General features: G+C 49.0%; 1 protein-coding gene across 1 annotated transcript in view; it reads right to left on the bottom strand.

Moving 5' to 3' along the window:
• LOC115484925 (zinc finger protein 208-like) overlaps positions 1-16,928 on the bottom strand; it is a 513,901-nt gene that overhangs the window by 460,553 nt on the left and 36,420 nt on the right. The window contains 1 exon segment of the mRNA XM_050984212.1: positions 5,227-5,247. Within this exon segment, the coding sequence (XP_050840169.1) occupies positions 5,227-5,247 (21 nt within the window).

Genomic DNA, 16,928 nt, shown 5'->3' on the forward strand with positions numbered 1-16,928 from the left:
TCGCCAGCACAGCTTTGCTGTCAGAGTCTGGATGGGATTAGAAAATCACCAGGAGAAAAGAGCATGAACAAGTTCTGCCTTGGCACTACCTCAATGTGTGGGGGTACCAGTCGTCCGTTTCACTGGCTCTGGATTGAAGGGACTTGAGACAGTAATTCATCTTCAGACTCAAGTGTTTATTATTTCTTATCAGTAAAACAGTCTCATTAATGTGAGTTCAACAGCTTTTCATTAGAAGGCACAAAATGGCTAACAATATCTTGTTACAAGGTCTTTTAAGACTAAACTATTCAATTAAGAACTGACACCTAGATTATTTTCCCTTTTACCCAATAACAGATCCCAAAGAGCCTGCAATGCAGAATTTCTGCCCAATTACAAAAAGCCACCCAAACCCATGAAGAAGAAGGAAGAAGAAGCATGAAGAAGAAACCCAGGATGACAACCTGTGCCGTCCATCTGGCTTCCATCCACAACATACTAAAAATCCCAAATCCTAAATTTCTCAGTCAGAGTGGACCAAGGGCCAAAACCTGGAGGTCATAAGAATAGACTAAAACCAGAACCAAGGAATCTGCATGCTCTAAAAAGGCAGATCCAAGGAAGAGCCATGCTAAACAGTTCTTGAAACAGGTAAACTAATCTGGGGAAAAGTTTGCTATGCATGAGGGTCCATGATAATTCAACAGGCTGATGTAAGGGAAAAGGTATTTCAGGGTGATCCCTGAAGGGAACAGGGTGCTCCTGGCTGAGTGCCAAGATGAACCTGGCCATAATAACCTTTGCTCCATGGTCCTGGTCTCCCACTGTCCTTTATTAAACTTTTTACATTTTCACAGGAGAGTGAACGTGTTTTTCACATTTAGGATCAGTTTAAGTTTTCTCACTTTTCACGGGAGAGAGTTTTGAAGAGCTGCAAGTGGCTAATCTGCCTGCAACAAGGACCATTCCACGGGCTCTTGTCACCTTTCCCGACACCTCTGCTGCAGCTCACGGAGGGTGAAGCCCTGGAGGCTCCTTAGGGGCAGTTATGGACAATTGCAGGCAGCGCCTCGATGCCCTGGATCAGCGGTGCCCCCTCCTGGGAACCCCACGTTTTCCAAATAGGCATCATCTCCTTCAGGGTGCTTCCTTAAGTATCCGAGCTGTACATTGATGACAGAGGTACAATCTAAACCATTCCCATCAGTCAGTAATATAATTCAGGTGTTAGGATGTTGGAATGTTGAAGGACAGAAGACAGATGATGGAGTTGGACCTGGTTAACATAAGAGATTTGATACCAGGATGCCTTGGCAAAAGCAAACGGAACTTTGAAAATTAGACCTAGATTGCAAGAAGATTAAATCAGATGGGTTTATTGGAAAAAGAAAATCCCATTAAACTCTGCAAGCAAGTGATGTTGTTTTATGCACAAATTTGTGTATGTGATTGTAACCTAATCATTGTAGTACACATTACTAGTCTCCCTAAAAGAGTATATATGCACTTGTATCCCACAATAAAATCAGATTCTGATCCCCGAGTCAGTCTCCCCATCTCTCTCCATCGCTGACATTTCCCTGATAAAGAACTGTTATTCCTGCTCCCATATTTTTACCTGAAAGCCCCCCTTAATTTCAAATTTATAACAGTTGAGACGCAAGGGGATTACATTTTTCCATTTCAGGAAAGGCTCCTGCCTTCCTTAGCAAACACCTGTCTTTCCAAACCAAGACACAGGAGTCACCTGTATTATACATGTGAAAACATGAAAAAAACAAGAGCCTCAAAAAGACAAAACAGCTTGGTAATTTGTAGAAAGTAACTCTGATCAAAAATAAAATGTGTTAATAGATTGGTCTGAAGATGACATTCACAATTTCCCTGGTGACATTGTGCACTGTACTGTAACAGTGGACAGTCACTGGACATAGCCAGTAGGATAACTGGATATGCTTTTCAAACTTTTTCTAAGTATTCATTGAATTATTCATTGAATTCTCATCCTTCTGTACACTTCAGCTCTGCTGTACACTTCAGAGACATTTTTTCAGAAGCTTCTAACAAGTTACTCTGGATCCATAATTCCTGAGACCAAATGGAGTCCAAATGCCAAGTGGGATTACTCTTTTCAAAGCCTGCAGTCACACAGAATGAAGCAGTACTTAAATCATCCTGTGCATCCCATAGACATAACAGTCCAGTCACTGACCATCTGCAATAATTTTTTGACTTTTGCTGCAAATTACCTTCAAGAATAAGCTACAATAATATCTTGATCTGGTTTAAATTCAGGGACAGCATTGCAATTGCCCAAAAAATTCCAAGGGTACCTAGTGCTGTTGCAGTAATACAAGAGAACCGTAATGTGTATTACTAGTTGTTATTCATATTAGGTAAAAATGGCTCAGCTCAGCTTTGCAAAGCAAGAAACAAAACATGGAGAGTTGAAATGATGGAGTTGGGACAGTGTAGCCAGTCTGCTCTTTGTGAGAAATGCTCTTAAGCCGTGGCAGTAGTCATGTACTCATCTCCTGTAACTTTGCTCCTTGTGATCTACTATTCTTTATTTCTTCAGCTGAGTACCAAAAGGAAACACAGAACTGCAAGGTTACTACCAAAATAATAGATTTTTTTTCAAACTAAATAATACTCACAGCTTTTAGAAAACACAACAGAAGTGTTGGAAAGTATAAACAATACAAAGTATTGAACAGTATTTTTACATTATACTACATCAGCCAAACAAGTGGGAAGTAGGGCTAGAGGAACAAGGATATAATTGAAGTTTTGTAAAAAGGGCTTATTTTGGTCTCTGTGTGGTAACTGTCATCAACCTGATGTAAATACTTCACAATCTATTTAAATTTTCCTAAGTTGTAATATTTTGCATCATTGATCAGCTATGATTTTTTAGATTTCTCTTGTACCCATCACTGAATTATCTGAGCACAATCTCCAAACAAGACAAATGGTCAAGTAGCAAAGGGCTGCAATAACTGAGCAGCCAACAGGATAATCCACACTGGCATCTCTTGGCTTTGCCAAATCCTCTGTGAGTGCTTTCATTTCTTTTCCTCTTTGTTTTAAAATGCAAAACATTTTCAATATTTCTGATGTCTCACCTCTGAAAGAAAAACATAGATATCTTTGTTAGCAGTGTCCTTTTGGCCAAGAAATCCTTACAAAACTCTTGTAACTACAAGTCTTGCGTCCTAGTGAGCCATGCAGTGGAGATGGGAGCCAAACTCACCCTTCCTGTCTATGCAGAAGATAAGGAAAAGAAATGGCATCATCTAAAACACTCAGAGGTCCGCTCTCTAGCTCGTTCCTAACTCCTTCCAACCCCCCAAAGTGTGATTTAGCTACAAAATCTCAGAAAGGACTCATAATGCTGGCTCTTTGACTCCAAAGCAGCTGCTTTAGAATCTTTCACATAACCCTGTGTAGTTATGTGCCAGAAATGTATCATTTTAGGAAACTTTCCCAGCGGATTTGAATGGAGGTTTGTTTGAAAGGTGTTTGAGGAGAAACACCAAACCCAGCAGAGGTCTGGGCTTTGGCCTAGCTGTGTCCCTGCTGATTGTGAAGTGTGCCATCAGCTGCAGGGGTTTCTGGGCTAAAAATATCATCAAGCCACTTGGACTTGCTCCTTTTGGCCTATAAAAGCTGGAGCCACTTTTGGGGCAAATTTGGAGACCTCATCTATGGGTGGATGGAGCACCTAGGATTTTCCCAATTGCCGGGAATGGTTCTCCAGGTCCCTGGTGTAAAATGGGGCTCCCCAGCAACTGTGCATCTGCGAGATGAGAAACAATTGTCTTGGTTTGAAAAGACGGGTGTCTGCTATGGAAGGCAGAAGCTTTCTCTGAAATGGAAAATATAAATCCCCTCCCTTCAAATGTTTATAATTTAGAAATTCAAATGCTCTCAGGGAAAGCTATGGGAATAGGACTGAGCCCGTAGAGCAGGGCAGTGTTTGCTGATGGTCTGAGCCCTTCCTAAAGATCCTGTCGGGCTGTCTTAGACCCCTGGGGCCAGGGATTCCTTCCAACCTGGGCCACTTTGGGTGGGCTGGAGGCAGCCCTAGGGCAGGTGGCAGCGTGTGCACAGGCCCTGGGTGGCATGCTGCAGCACGGTCACCGTGGCACGGAACGGAATCCGGTGTCCAAGGGCCCTGTGCGACACTTGGGAAATAGAAGCTTGCCCGGGTGCTCGGAGCACACAACGGCGCAGAACGGGACAGAGCGGTGCCGTGAGGAGCCCCCGCACAGCGCACTCGTTCCCTTCTGACTCGGAGCTTTTCCGCAGCCTTGATCCTGAGGCTGAGCTCGAGGCCCGAGCACAGGACTCAGTGACCCGTGGCCTGCTGAGGCTTCTGTTCTGCAGCTGCCCTAAGGGCAGAGCCTTGGACTTGGCACCCCAGAGCTTTTCCAGGACATCTCTCCTGAAAATATCTCCAGTCAGTGGCATGGAGCAGAGACCCCTGAGAGTGCACAAGCTGGCCTGGCAGGAGGAGAAGGAGGAGGAAGAAGGCCCTGGAGCTGCCCCAGCACAGGAGACTGAAGAGGTGCTGCCGCTCCATCCACCACAGGAGGGTGAGTGGCAGAGCTGGGCCGCAGGGCTGCAGCCTGCAGCCAACTTGGTCCCATCCCATGCCTTGGGGACATGCCCACGGACAGGACAGAAGAGGGACCGGGCAGACACCCCACAGTGGCCATGTTCCATCCTTCTGAGGCATCCCAGGGCTCTCCCTGCCTGGGAAGCGCAGGGCTGGGCTGTGTTCTCCGGCCTCTCCCACAGCCCCTCAGCTCTGTCTGCTCTCACTGTTTGCCAGATGCAGCCGTGGAGCGCACACCAGAGCAGGAATCCAGCCATGGCCGCTTCCGCAGCACAGCTCAGGTACCTGCAGCCGTCCCCACCTGGGCTGGGCCTGCTGTCCCTGCTCAGCTGAGCACCGTGTGTGGAGCATTCCATGAAACATCCCCGGCTTGTTGCCCTTCTCCTACAGCTCGTTCCTGAGTTCATCAACAGCATCCGGCAGGAAGAGACCAGCACTGAAATAAATAGGGCAGGAGATCTTTCTCTTTTTCAATGCCTTTATTAAATGCAATCATCTGAGGTTGGGAGGTAAGACAGGTCTGCGGTCACACCTTTGTCGCTCTCAGGAGTGGCTCAGAGGAGGAGGAATATGCAGCTTCATCGACTAGGGGGCAGAGTTTGGGGACCTGTCCCCACAAAAACAGTGGGGATTTTTCCCTAATTCTGCTTTTAGGGTGTTCTGTCTAGGGTACAGGCTCTAGCCAAGGTCCTTTTAGTCTGGGGTGAGGGGCAACAAAGTTTCTCAGTATCTCTGCAGGCTCTGGACCTTTGTTCTCACATCTAGACATCACTTTGATCTCCTAATTCTGTATTGGCTTGTCGCTTTTGGGGTTTTTTTTGGTGAGTGTGGTGGGGGTCCTTCCTGTGGCATGCTGGCTCTGAGGTTATTTTGCATGTCCCCCATTGTGCCCTCCTTTCACTGGCTGAGAAGGTCCATCCACCTGGCCCAGGCAGGGTGGTACTGATACAAAAAGGGGAATTCTCAACAACAGAGAGTTAACGACCTACTCTTAATAAGTCATTACAACATGAAGCTAACAAAGAACTCTCCTCTGTCAGAACTGGTTAAACTTGTAATTATGCAATCTCTTTTAAAAAGAAATTAGTAACCCTTTTTTACTCGTAACATTGGTCACGTGACCACTATATATGGACAATGGAACTCTGTGCTCTGTGCTGTTTGGTGGTTTTGCATCACTGAAGTGATGTTCTAAGAGAAGCAGTTTCCTCCAATGAAAAAAACCCAATCAGTAATTAGCTTTGAGAATTGACAATCTGTTAAACCACTAAGGAAACTGTACATGCCTCGGTGAAGACACACGGTAAAGATGAAAAAGCCTGGGAGGGTCTCTTTCCCTTCTGGCTGGCACAGAGGTACCAAGGCTGACCCAGCCCCGTCTCAGCCAGGGCAGCCCAGGCAGCTCCTGCCGTGGGGCCGGGCCCCTTCCCAGGGACCCCGCCAGGCCCCATCGGCTGCCAGGCAGGGCAGGGGAGGCCGCGGGGCCGAGGCCGGGCCGGGCCATGGCTGCAGTTCCAACATCTGGGCACTGCTGAGCCCTGCCCCGCCGCCAGCCCGGGCCGAGCCAGGATCCGCCGGGCCCCAGGAGCAGCCCCGGGCCGGGCCGGCTCGGCCAAGGTTCTGCCACCGCTGGGGTTCACCCACAACCCCCGGGCAGGGGGAGGAGAAGCCATCGGCCCCGGCCGTGCTGCTGCTGTGTTCTGGCCTAGCTGCTGAGATCCTGGCCCTGCCCCAGCACGGCCCATCCTGACACAGCCCCAGCGCAGCCGCTGCAGAAACCTCCATGGTAAAACAGCTCTGGCTAAAAGGACCGAGCCCAACCGGGGTCACGGAATCATCTTAAGGCCCTGGGTGAGATATGAACACTTTCAATGCTTCCATCCTCCTTCGAGTGAGAGAAAAAGACAAAGTGCAGGCACAAAGAGGAGCAGCATGAAGACACCGAGGTCAGTGAAGAGGAAGTTGAGTCCCAGATGGGAGGGGTGAGGAGATCCTTTGATCTTGGGGCTCAAATCCTCTTGTAAAGCTATGGAGGAGGATGTAATTGATATATCAGACTCTCTTTTTCCCTTTAACAACATGTAAAGTAGTGGGAGATGACTTGTTCAGCAAAGGCATCCATGTTAAAGTAAGCAAATGTTGAAGTAGCTGGGATCCCATGAACATTTTGAAAAAAGAAAGAGTGAAAATTTATGAGACCCTGGGCCTGAAGGAGAGAAGAAGAATACCTCTGTTCCCAGAGATGAAGATGATTTCAGAAAGAGATGAAGAGAACCTCTGCTCATAAACAGCTCATCTTTTAACTAATACCCCATAAGTAGGTATGGCCCCTAAACACAGCTGTGGGAAAGGCTGGGAAAAATGGGACGGACTTCATGATTGCAGATTTTCTGGGTGGCTGCTATTTGTGAAAATTAAAAGTGACCAGAGAACTCTTTTCTTATGGAGCTCTCCATAGCATGAAAGAGAGACTCCTCTCTCTTAAGTGAACTGAAGAGAGACTCTTCTAGAGGTGGTAAACTGACTGAAAATTTTAGGTTTTGTTGTTTTATATGGTCAGTAAGGAAGAAAAGGTTGTAGGGAGAGGAGAAGTGTTCTGAAATGGTTGTTCTGATTCTTATCACTCTTTCTTTTAGTTACAGTTAATAAATTTTCCTTTATAGCCTTTTGAAGTTTTGAGCCTGCTTTGCCTTCCTCCTAATCCTATTCACAGCAGGAAATGAGTAAGAATATTGCAGTAAGTGCACTGGTAATTAGCCGACACTGAACCAACCACACTAATTCATGCATTGGCCGAAAAATCTCAAATTGGAGAACCAAAATCACTACAGAAAATGTCCTCATGACCTACATTAAAGCAGAGGGAAATCAGAGCAGAGCCATGGTTTGTCAGGACTTGCTTGATCCTAATGAGCCCTGTGGTGCATTTGGAGCTGGGCCCTTGAACCTCAGGGCCTGAGAGGAGATTGCACAAACCTTTCCAGAAGTCAAAGTCAGAAGAAAATCCCAAAGTGTCTCAAAGCATGACTGGGCCCCACTGAGGTCCATCCAAAAAACAGGCTTTTCATGGACTGCTTGGAGGAGAGAACTGAGGCCAGGATGGCACTAAAACTTCTCAGAGATTCAGTGTAGAAAGCAAAATCCAAAGTACCTTAAACACCTTGAGTATCTCAAAGCATTAATGAGCCCCACTGAGTGTCTCCTAGGGTGACTGTTATCCCCATTCGTGTGTATGTGATTTATGCTGGATATTATGTTCTGTGCCTTTAAGACTGGCAGAGTGAGAGTTTTGTTTTGGGCCTCTTATCAGACACTCGGCGGGACATCCAGATAGCACCAGTGCATGTTGTGGCTCTTTTGCTTTTTGCCCTGCTTTTTGCTTTTGCTCTTGATTCTGCTTCGCTTCTGCTCTGCTTGCTCTTGCTTTTTTTCCCCCCTTCTCATTAGTTACTTTAGCTAAACAGTCCAAATTCCTTTCTGGACTGTTCCCCCCACCCCGTTGGACCTGCTGACTGCTCCGGACTGGGATTCAGAACACCGAGAGAGAGTTTGCACCTTGTGACTGCAGCAGCTGCCTCAGCGCCGGAGGGACTGATAACAGCAAACCTCCAGGAGAGACTTTTCTGAATTTGTCATCTTTCTCAGAGCAGTGAAAGAGTGGTGTCATCTGGTATTGTTCATTGTGTGTGCTGGGGGTGCTGTGCTTGTCAAATAAACAGGTTCTTCCCACCTCTCTCCGAGGAATTCTTCCCGAACTGGTTGGGGGAGGGGCCGTGTGGGTTTGCTTTTGGAGAAGCCCTTTTTGGGGATTCTCTCCCAAATTTGCCCTAAACCGGGACAAATATTGGCGCCCAGAGCGTGGGGCTCGAGAGAGAGTGGAGAAACCCTGTTTTGAGTGCATTTTGGTTACCATTATTCTGTTTCAGTGTAAAGCAGTTAATAGCCATGCTTTTTGAATTCATAATGTCTATTGGGGTGAAGGCTTGCATGCATTTCTGGTCCCTAAGGTTTTTTGAGATCCTAATACCTCTATGGTCCCTTGGTTTGTTTTCTTATCCAGAAATAGCTCTTGTATTGTCCCTAATACATAGTTTTTACAGCAGAGGGGCAGTGACCAGAATAGCTATCCTGCTGGGCTTGGTGGTAATAGCTTGTAAGAAGTTTATAAACATGCTGGGGTCTGCTCCAGGTGTGAATGGTTCATGGCTATGGTTATGCATCCAGCTTGTTAGAGGAGGAGCAGGGGGTGAGGCTTTTCAGCCTTTGCTTTCCTTCTTCTCCTCTAAATCTGTTACATCACTGCTGGAGAATGTTCAGTTTCCCCTGAATGTTAAAGAGACCATCTTTCTGGGATTCAGTCTGGTAAGCTTCCTCTACACAGTCTGCTGCATCTCTAGAATGAGGGCTGAGATTTCTAGACAGGCTGATGAGATCCCTGACTCAGGAGCAGACCCAGGTGTGGAAAATCCTGAGTGGTGTTGGAAATGGGAGAATATGGGCCAAATCCTGAAGGACTTCTCTGACCCTATAGTCTGGGACTTTCCCCATGAACAAATTCAAAACGCAGCTGAGGTGGTGAAATATCTGAAAGAGAAGTACCAGGATGACCCTAAGAAGAAAAAGATCATTGCAGTGAGCTGGGCCTTGGCCTATGCTTATCGCACATTGCTAGATACGTTTGGCCAGCAGACAGAGGCAGCGGGGCAGGGAGACAAAGCAGCCAAGCTAGACAGTGAGCCTAAGCCAGCAGCTAAACCAATGGCTGTAGCTACCAGCACTAGAAGTGGGAAATGCACGGGCAAGACCAATCGACCAGTGGATGATGATGATGATGATGCAGGAGAAGGACCCTCAGCGCCTCCTGATGTAAAATCAGAAGTCAAAGCAGCAGGTGCCAGACCAGAAGCCAATATGGAGTCCTTTTCCCTGAAGGACCTCCGTGGCCTAAGGAAGGATTACACCCGGCGACCCGATGAATCCATAATTAGTTGGTTAGTCCGTCTCTGGGATGCTGCAGGCGAGGCCACAATTCTGGATGGCACTGAAGCCAGGCATTTGGGATCCCTGTCACATGATCCTGTCATCGACCAAGGAATGATGAGGGGGGTTAATCCTCACAGCCTCTGGGCACAGGTCTTGGACAGTCTTGCACAAAGATACCTGTGTGCAGATGATCTTTATATGCAGCAGACTCAGTGGAAAACCATAGAGCAAGGGATCCAATGCTTGAGAGAAATGGCAGTGGCAGAGATTGTCTTCTCAGATGACGTAACAACTAGGAACCCAGACTTGGTACCATGCACATCTGTGATGTGGCGGAAACTTGTATGACTCGGGCCACATGAATATGCTTCTGCCTTAGCCATAATGAAGCGGGATGAGAGGGATGAGACTGTGCTGGATATGGCGAAGAAGCTCCGAGCATATGCAGACGCTGTGCATGGCCCAACACATGCCAGGATTGCAGCCGTGGAAACACGTCTGCAGAGGTTAGAGGATAAGATAGAGGAGAATCACAAGAAGCTCAGGGAGGAGATTAAGGAAGATCTTGTCCAAATCTCAGCAGTACAGATCAGAGGCCCTAGTGCCCAATACAGACATTCCCCAGATGGAGAGAGAAGGTACACCCCATGAGCTGAGCTGTGGTTCTTCCTGCGTGATTGTGCAGAGAACATGAGGAGATGGGATGGGAAATCTACTGCTGCTCTGGCACGATGGGTACGTGAATTGAAGGAAGGCAGGACTCAGAGAGGGAATTCCACCAAGAGGGAAGCAGCTCCAGTTGCCCGTAGCCAAACTGCCAAATACGATGATGATATGTCTGATCCCCTTGAAGGAACATCCAAGACATATGCCCAGGGAAAGAAGGATGACCAGGCTTAGAGGGGCCCTGCCTCTAGCCAGGTAGAGGCTAGGGAAAACCGTGTTTTTTGGACTGTGTGGATTCGTTGGCCTGGCACATCTGAACCACAATACAAAGCTTTGGTTGACACGCAGTGCACATTGATCCCATCGAGACATGTGGGGACAGAGTCTGTTTCTATTGCCGGTGTGACAGGGGGATCCCAGGATTTCACCTTGGTGGAAGCGGGTGTGAGCCTGACGGGAAATGAGTGGAAGAAACCCCCTATTGTGACTGGCCCAGAGGCCCCATGTATTTTGGGCATAGATTACCTTCCAAGTGGGTATTTCAAAGACCCAGAGACTCAGATAAGCATTTAGAATAGCTGCTGTAGAGACAGAAGGCATCAAGCAATTGAGCACCTTGCCTGGACTGTGAGAAAACCCATCTGCAGTAGGACTCCTGAAAGTAGAAAAGCAACGAGTACCGATTGCCACCTTGGCAGGGCACCATCGGCAGTATCGGACGAATTGAGATGCCATGATCCCCATCCACAAAATGATCCATGAGCTGGAGAGCCAAGGGGTGGTCAGCAAGACCCACTCACCCTTCAACAGCCCCATTTGGCCTGTGCATAAATCTGAAGGAGAATGGAGATTGACAGTGGACTACCGGGCATTGAATGAAGTGACTCCACCGCTGAGCGCTGCTGTGCCGGACATGCTGGAACTCCAGTACAAGCTGGATCCAAGGCAGCAAAGTGGTACACCACTGCTGGCATTGCTGACGTGTTTTTCTCCATTCCTCTGGCAGCAGAATGCAGGGCTCAGTTTACTTTCACCTGGAGGGGCGTGCAACACACCTGGAACCGACTGCCCCAGGGGTGGAAGCACAGCCCCACCATCTGCCATGGACTGATCCAGACTGCACTGGAAAAGAGTGAGGCTCCGGAACATCTGCAATACATTGATGACATCATTGTGTAGAAGAAGACGGCAGCAGAAGTGTTTGAGAAAAGAAAGAAAATAATCCAGATTCTCCTGAAAGCCAGCTTTGCCATCAAAAAGAGCAAAATCAAAAGACCTGCTCAAGAGATCCAGTTTCTGAGAGTGAAGTAGCAAGACAGACAGCATCAGATTCTCACTGATGTGATCAACAAGATCACAGCTATATCTCCACCATCCAGCGAGAAAGAAACACAAGCTTTCCTAAGTGCCATAGGCTTTTGGAGAATGCACATTCATGAGTACAGTAAGATTGTGAGCCCTTTCCACCTGGTCACCTGTAAGAAGAACACTTTGCTGAGCCCTGAGCAGCAACAAGCCTTCACCCAGATCAAGCAGGAGATCGCTCATGAGGTTGCCCTTGGCCCGGTCAAGACGAGACCAGAAATAAAGAACGTGCTCTGCTCTGCAGCCAAGAACCACAGTTTGTCCAGGAGCCTTTAGCAGAAAGTGCCTGAAGAGACTCGAAGCCGACCACTACAATTTTAGAGTCGAAGCTACAGTGGGTCTGAAGCCAACTATACCCCAACAGAGAAAGAAATTTTAGCAGCCTATGAAAGAGTCCAAGCTGCCTCAGAAGTAATAAGCACTGAAGCACAACTCCTCCTGGCACCCCGACTGCCAGTACTAGAGTAGATGCTCATAGCAAAAGTTCCCTCCACGCACCATGCCACCAGTGCTACATGGAGCAAATGGATTGCTCTGATCACACAGAGCGCCTGTATTAGAAAACTGAATCACCCTGAGACCCTAGAAATAATTAAAAAACTAGCCAGAAAGTAAAAACTTTAGTCTTGCTGATGAAGAAGAACACGAAGTAACACATGCTGAAGAAGCTCCACCATACAATAACTGCCAGCAGAAGAAACACACTGTGCTCTTTGCACTGATGGTTCTTGTTGCATTGTAAGAATAAAACAAAAGAGGAAAGCAGCCGTACAGAGCCCCACACGACAGGCTGCAGAGGCCACTGAAAAAGAAAGTAGATTGAGCCAACTGGCTGAACTGAAAGCTGTTCAACTGGCCCTAGGTATTGCTGAGAGAGAGAAGTAGTCAAAGCTCTACCTCTACACTGATTCATAGATAGTAGCCAATGCTCTGTGAAGATAGTTAGAGAGGTGGAAAGAAGCTAACTAGCAACATAGAAGAAAACCAATTTGAGCTGCTGATGAGTAGAAAGACATTGCTACCAGAGTAAAGAAGCTACCTGTGAAGGTCTGCCATGTAGATGCCCATGTCCCCAAGAGCAGAGCCAATGAGGAGCACCAACACAAAGAGCAGGTAGACCAGGCTGCAAAGATAAGTGTCCAAGACAGACCTAGATGGAAAACACAAGGGAGAGTTATTCCTTGCTCGATGAGCCCATGATGCCTCAGGCCCTCAGAGTAGAGATGCCACCTATAAGTGGGCACGAGACCGAGGGGCATTATTTAACCATGGACAGTATTTCTCAGGTTATCCATGACTGTGAGATGTGTGCTGCCATCAAACAGGCCCAGCAGGTGAAGCCCCTGTGGTATGGTGGGTGGTGATCCAAGTACAGGTATGGGGAGGCCTGGCAGATTGACTACATCACACTGCCTCAGACACACCAAGGCAAGAGCCACGTGCTGACCATGGTAGAATCCACCACGGGATGGCTGGAAATCCACCCTGTGTCTCAGGCCACTGCCCGTAACACCATCCTGGGCCTGGAAAAGCAGGTCCTGTGGAGGCATGGTACCCCTGAAAAGATTGAGTCAGACAACAAGACTCATTTCAAGAACGGCCTTATCAACACCTGAGCTAAAGAACACAGCATTGAGTGAGTGTACCATATCCCCTACCATGCACCACCTGCAAGCAAAGTACAGAAGTACAACAGACTGTTAAAAACCACCTCGAAAGCATTAGGTAGAAGATCTTTCAAAAACTGAGAGCAGCATCTGGCAAAGGCCACCTGGTTAGTTAACACCCAAGGCTCTACTAACTGAGTAAGCCCTGCCCAATCTGAGCCTTTGCATAGAATAAATAGAGACAAAGTCCCAGTGGGACATGTCAGAAGCTTGTTAGAGAAGAGAGTTTAGATTAATTCTGCCTTGAATACAGACAAACCCATTTGTAAGGTTGTTTTTGCTCAAAGACCAAGTTGCACATAGTAAATAATGCAAAGAAAAGAACACAATGTGTACCTCAGGGAGATCTGATTGTTGGGTGAGACCTATGTGTAAATATCACTGTTTGCTAAATGTTACTGCCATTGTCTGTGGGTAGCTGTGTATTAGATGTCTGATGTATGTGTCTGTAGAGTTAGAATTTATATTAGTTTTAGTAGAAAGCTGACAATATGGGGATAAGGAGTAGAATGTCCTAGGCTGACCATGTGATGCTTTTATCCACAATTGCCTTGTTCTGTTTATGCTGAATAATAAGTTTTGCACCTTTAAGACTTGTTTCAGGGAGTGAAGGGGGAGAGAAGAAGCAGCAGTTTGTTTTCAGACACTGCACTCACTCCTCCACATTGCTGCTCCTGGACTGTGTTGTCTGCAGACAGACAGACAGACAGTGGGACAGAGCTCTCCTTTGTTTTAGTTAGTTTAGCTAGCTGGGGCAAAGAAGTTCCCTGGACTGGGGTTTTTTCCCTTTTCTTTGGCCCTGTTCAAACCTTCTCTGGACTGAACACCAGCAGAGCACCGGCAGCTCCACCTGAGGCCCCCGGGCCGGGCCTGGCCCGCGGCATTTCCAGCACCGGAGGGGCTGAGCAGAGACTGAGTGAGCTGAACTGCAACCCAGGGGGGACTTTGTGAGTTTGGCATCTCTTCTGGAGCAGCAGAGTTTCATTGTTTAACACTGTTTAAGTTTTATTGTTTAATGGACAGTTTTTTTCCACTTTTCTCCCAGGAGGTATTTTCTCCCAGACCGGTTGGGGGGGGGGGGGGATTGAATCTGCTTTCCTAGAGGAGCCCCTTTGAGGGGTTCTCTCCCAAACTTGCCCTGAACCAGGACAGTGGCAGTCTCCGGAATTTTGGGGGTTTTATTGGGATATTTGGGAATTTTATTGGATTTTTGGGAGCATTATTAGGATTCTTTCCAGGTCCAGGAATTTTGAGGAATTTTTTTTTTGTTCTTTGGTGGGATTTGCAGGGGGTTTGTGGGGTTTTTTTGGGTGCTGCCAAGATTTCTTTGGGTCTTGGGGGGATTTTGTAGGACTTTTTGTTGTTTTGGGCATATTTTTGGGAGGATTGGTGGGGTTTAATTGGGATTTTTGGGGGGATTGTTGGGATTTCAATAGATTTTGTGGGCTTTTATTGGGATTCTAGAGTGTTCAAATGCGTTTCTGTGAGATTTAAGTTGGATTTTGTGGGTTTTATTGGGATTTTCTTGGCTTTAAGGAGATTTTGGTGCCTCTCAGCCCTTCCCAAAAACTGGGGACAATCCCAAAGCCCCCTCAGACCACTCAAGGTCCCCCAAAATCTCCCCCAAAATTACAATAAGATCTTCCAAACCCCAGAGAATCCCACAAAACACCAGTGAAACCCACTCAAATTAAAAAATACTCCCAAAAACTTCAATAAATGCCCCAAAACAACCACCCCCGCAAAACCCCAATAAAATCCCCCAAATTCCAAAACCCACCAAATCCACAACCACCCCAAAACTCAGTAATTGTCTCCAAAAACCCCAGCAATTCCTGCTAAACTCCCAATAATATTCCCCAAGCCCCCAAAAATGCCACCTCTAAATCCCCAAAATCCCCCCAGACTAACTGGGGCCGTCCTGGATCAGGGGGCACCGGCCGGTGGAACAGGAGCCACTTCAAGGGGCCCTCGGAGCTTTTTGGGGAGGGGGCACCATGGGAGACCCCCCAAAACCGGGGGGGAACCCCTGCTGTGCCCCCTCCCCCCGAAAACCCCCAGACCCCGGTTCAGGGTGGGCCTGGGACCCCCAGGACCCCTCCAGGAACCCCAAATCCCCCAGAGCTCCCCAGAGTTTGCCCAGGATCCCCTCAGAGCCTCCAGACCCCAATCGGGCCCAGACCAGGATGTCCCCTGAGACCCCCCAGACCCTTCCCCAAAACCCCACCCAGGACTCCCCCAGAACCTCTCCCCAAACCCCCCCAGACCCTCTCCCAACACCCTTCCAGACCCCCCCCCAGACCGTCCCGAAAACCTCCAAAACCCTCCCAGGACACCCTCAGGACCTCCCAGAGCCCTCCCCAAACTCCCCCAGGACCATCCCAATACCCCAGACCCTCCCAAGACCTTCCTACGATCCCTCCCCAAAACCTCCCTCAGACCCTCCCACGTCCGTCCGTTCCCCCCGAGACCCCTCTTAGAACCCACCGCACCCCCCAGGTCCCCCCACAATGCCCCAGGACCCTCCCCAGACCCCCAGACCCCACCCACCCCCGGACCCCTCCCCAAAGCCCCCCCAGGACCCTCCCCCGTCCCCCCCCGATCCCCTCTCAGGTCCCTTCGCACCCGTCCCGAGCCCGGCGGGTCCCGGCGGCGGCGGGGAACGGGGCGCCGCTTCCGGAAGGCGGGCTTTGCTGAGGGGAGCCGCGCTGTGAATGGTTGGTCGGGGACGTGCAGCGCGGTGATTGGCCGGTTCGGCGAGACGCGCCGCTATTGGCTTGGAGCCCGCGCACGCGGCGGAGGCGGGAAATTGTGAGGGGAGAGCGGCGGAGGAGAAGCTGAGGTGGGGCCGGGGGAAATTTGGGGAGGGAGGATGAGGGGGCTTTGGGGCGGCTGTGAGGCGGGTTTGAGGAGAAACGGGGGATTTTTGGGGGCATTGACGGGAAATCGGGGGGTGTGCGCTGTGTTTGGGGGGAATGAGGGGGTGTGAGGGGGCTTTCGGGAGCTTTGGGGAAAGCTTGAGAGGGTCTGGAGCGTTCTCAGATGGGTTTAGGCGGATCTGAGGGGAATTGGGAGGGTCTGAGGGGATTAAGGGGTTTGAGGGGGATTTGGGGCAGGCTTGTGGATTTGGGGGAGGTCTCAGGTGGGTCTGGGGTGAATTTTGGGGAAAACTGGAGGGAGTCTGAGGGTCCTGGGGAGGTTTTGGGGGTCTTGGGGAGTGGTTTTGGGTCTGGAGTGGTCCTGGGCCAACCTTGGGGGGCTCTGGGGGTCCTGGGGGAGATTTGGGGGTCCCGGGGCGTCTTAGGCCCACCCTGGGTCTGGGGGTTTCAGGGGGAGGGGGCACAGCAGGGGTTCCCATGGTGCCCCCTCCCCAAAAAGCTCCGAGGGCCCCCTGAAGTGGCTCCTGTTCCACCGGCTGGTGCCCCCTGATCCAGGATGGCCCCAGTGAGTCTGGGGGGATTTTTGGGGATTTTAGGAGGGATTTTGGGGATTTGGTGGGGGTTTTTGGGGAGAATTACTGGGTTTCCGGTGGGGGGGGGGGGGCTGTTACATGATTTGGAGGGGTTTTGTGGGGTTTTGGATTTTGGGGGATTTTATTGTAGTTGTGGAGGGTTTCTTGCGGGGGATCTATTGAAATTTTCAGA

Source organism: Serinus canaria, chromosome 25 (assembly GCF_022539315.1).
Source record: "Serinus canaria isolate serCan28SL12 chromosome 25, serCan2020, whole genome shotgun sequence".
NCBI lineage: Eukaryota > Metazoa > Chordata > Aves > Passeriformes > Fringillidae > Serinus > Serinus canaria.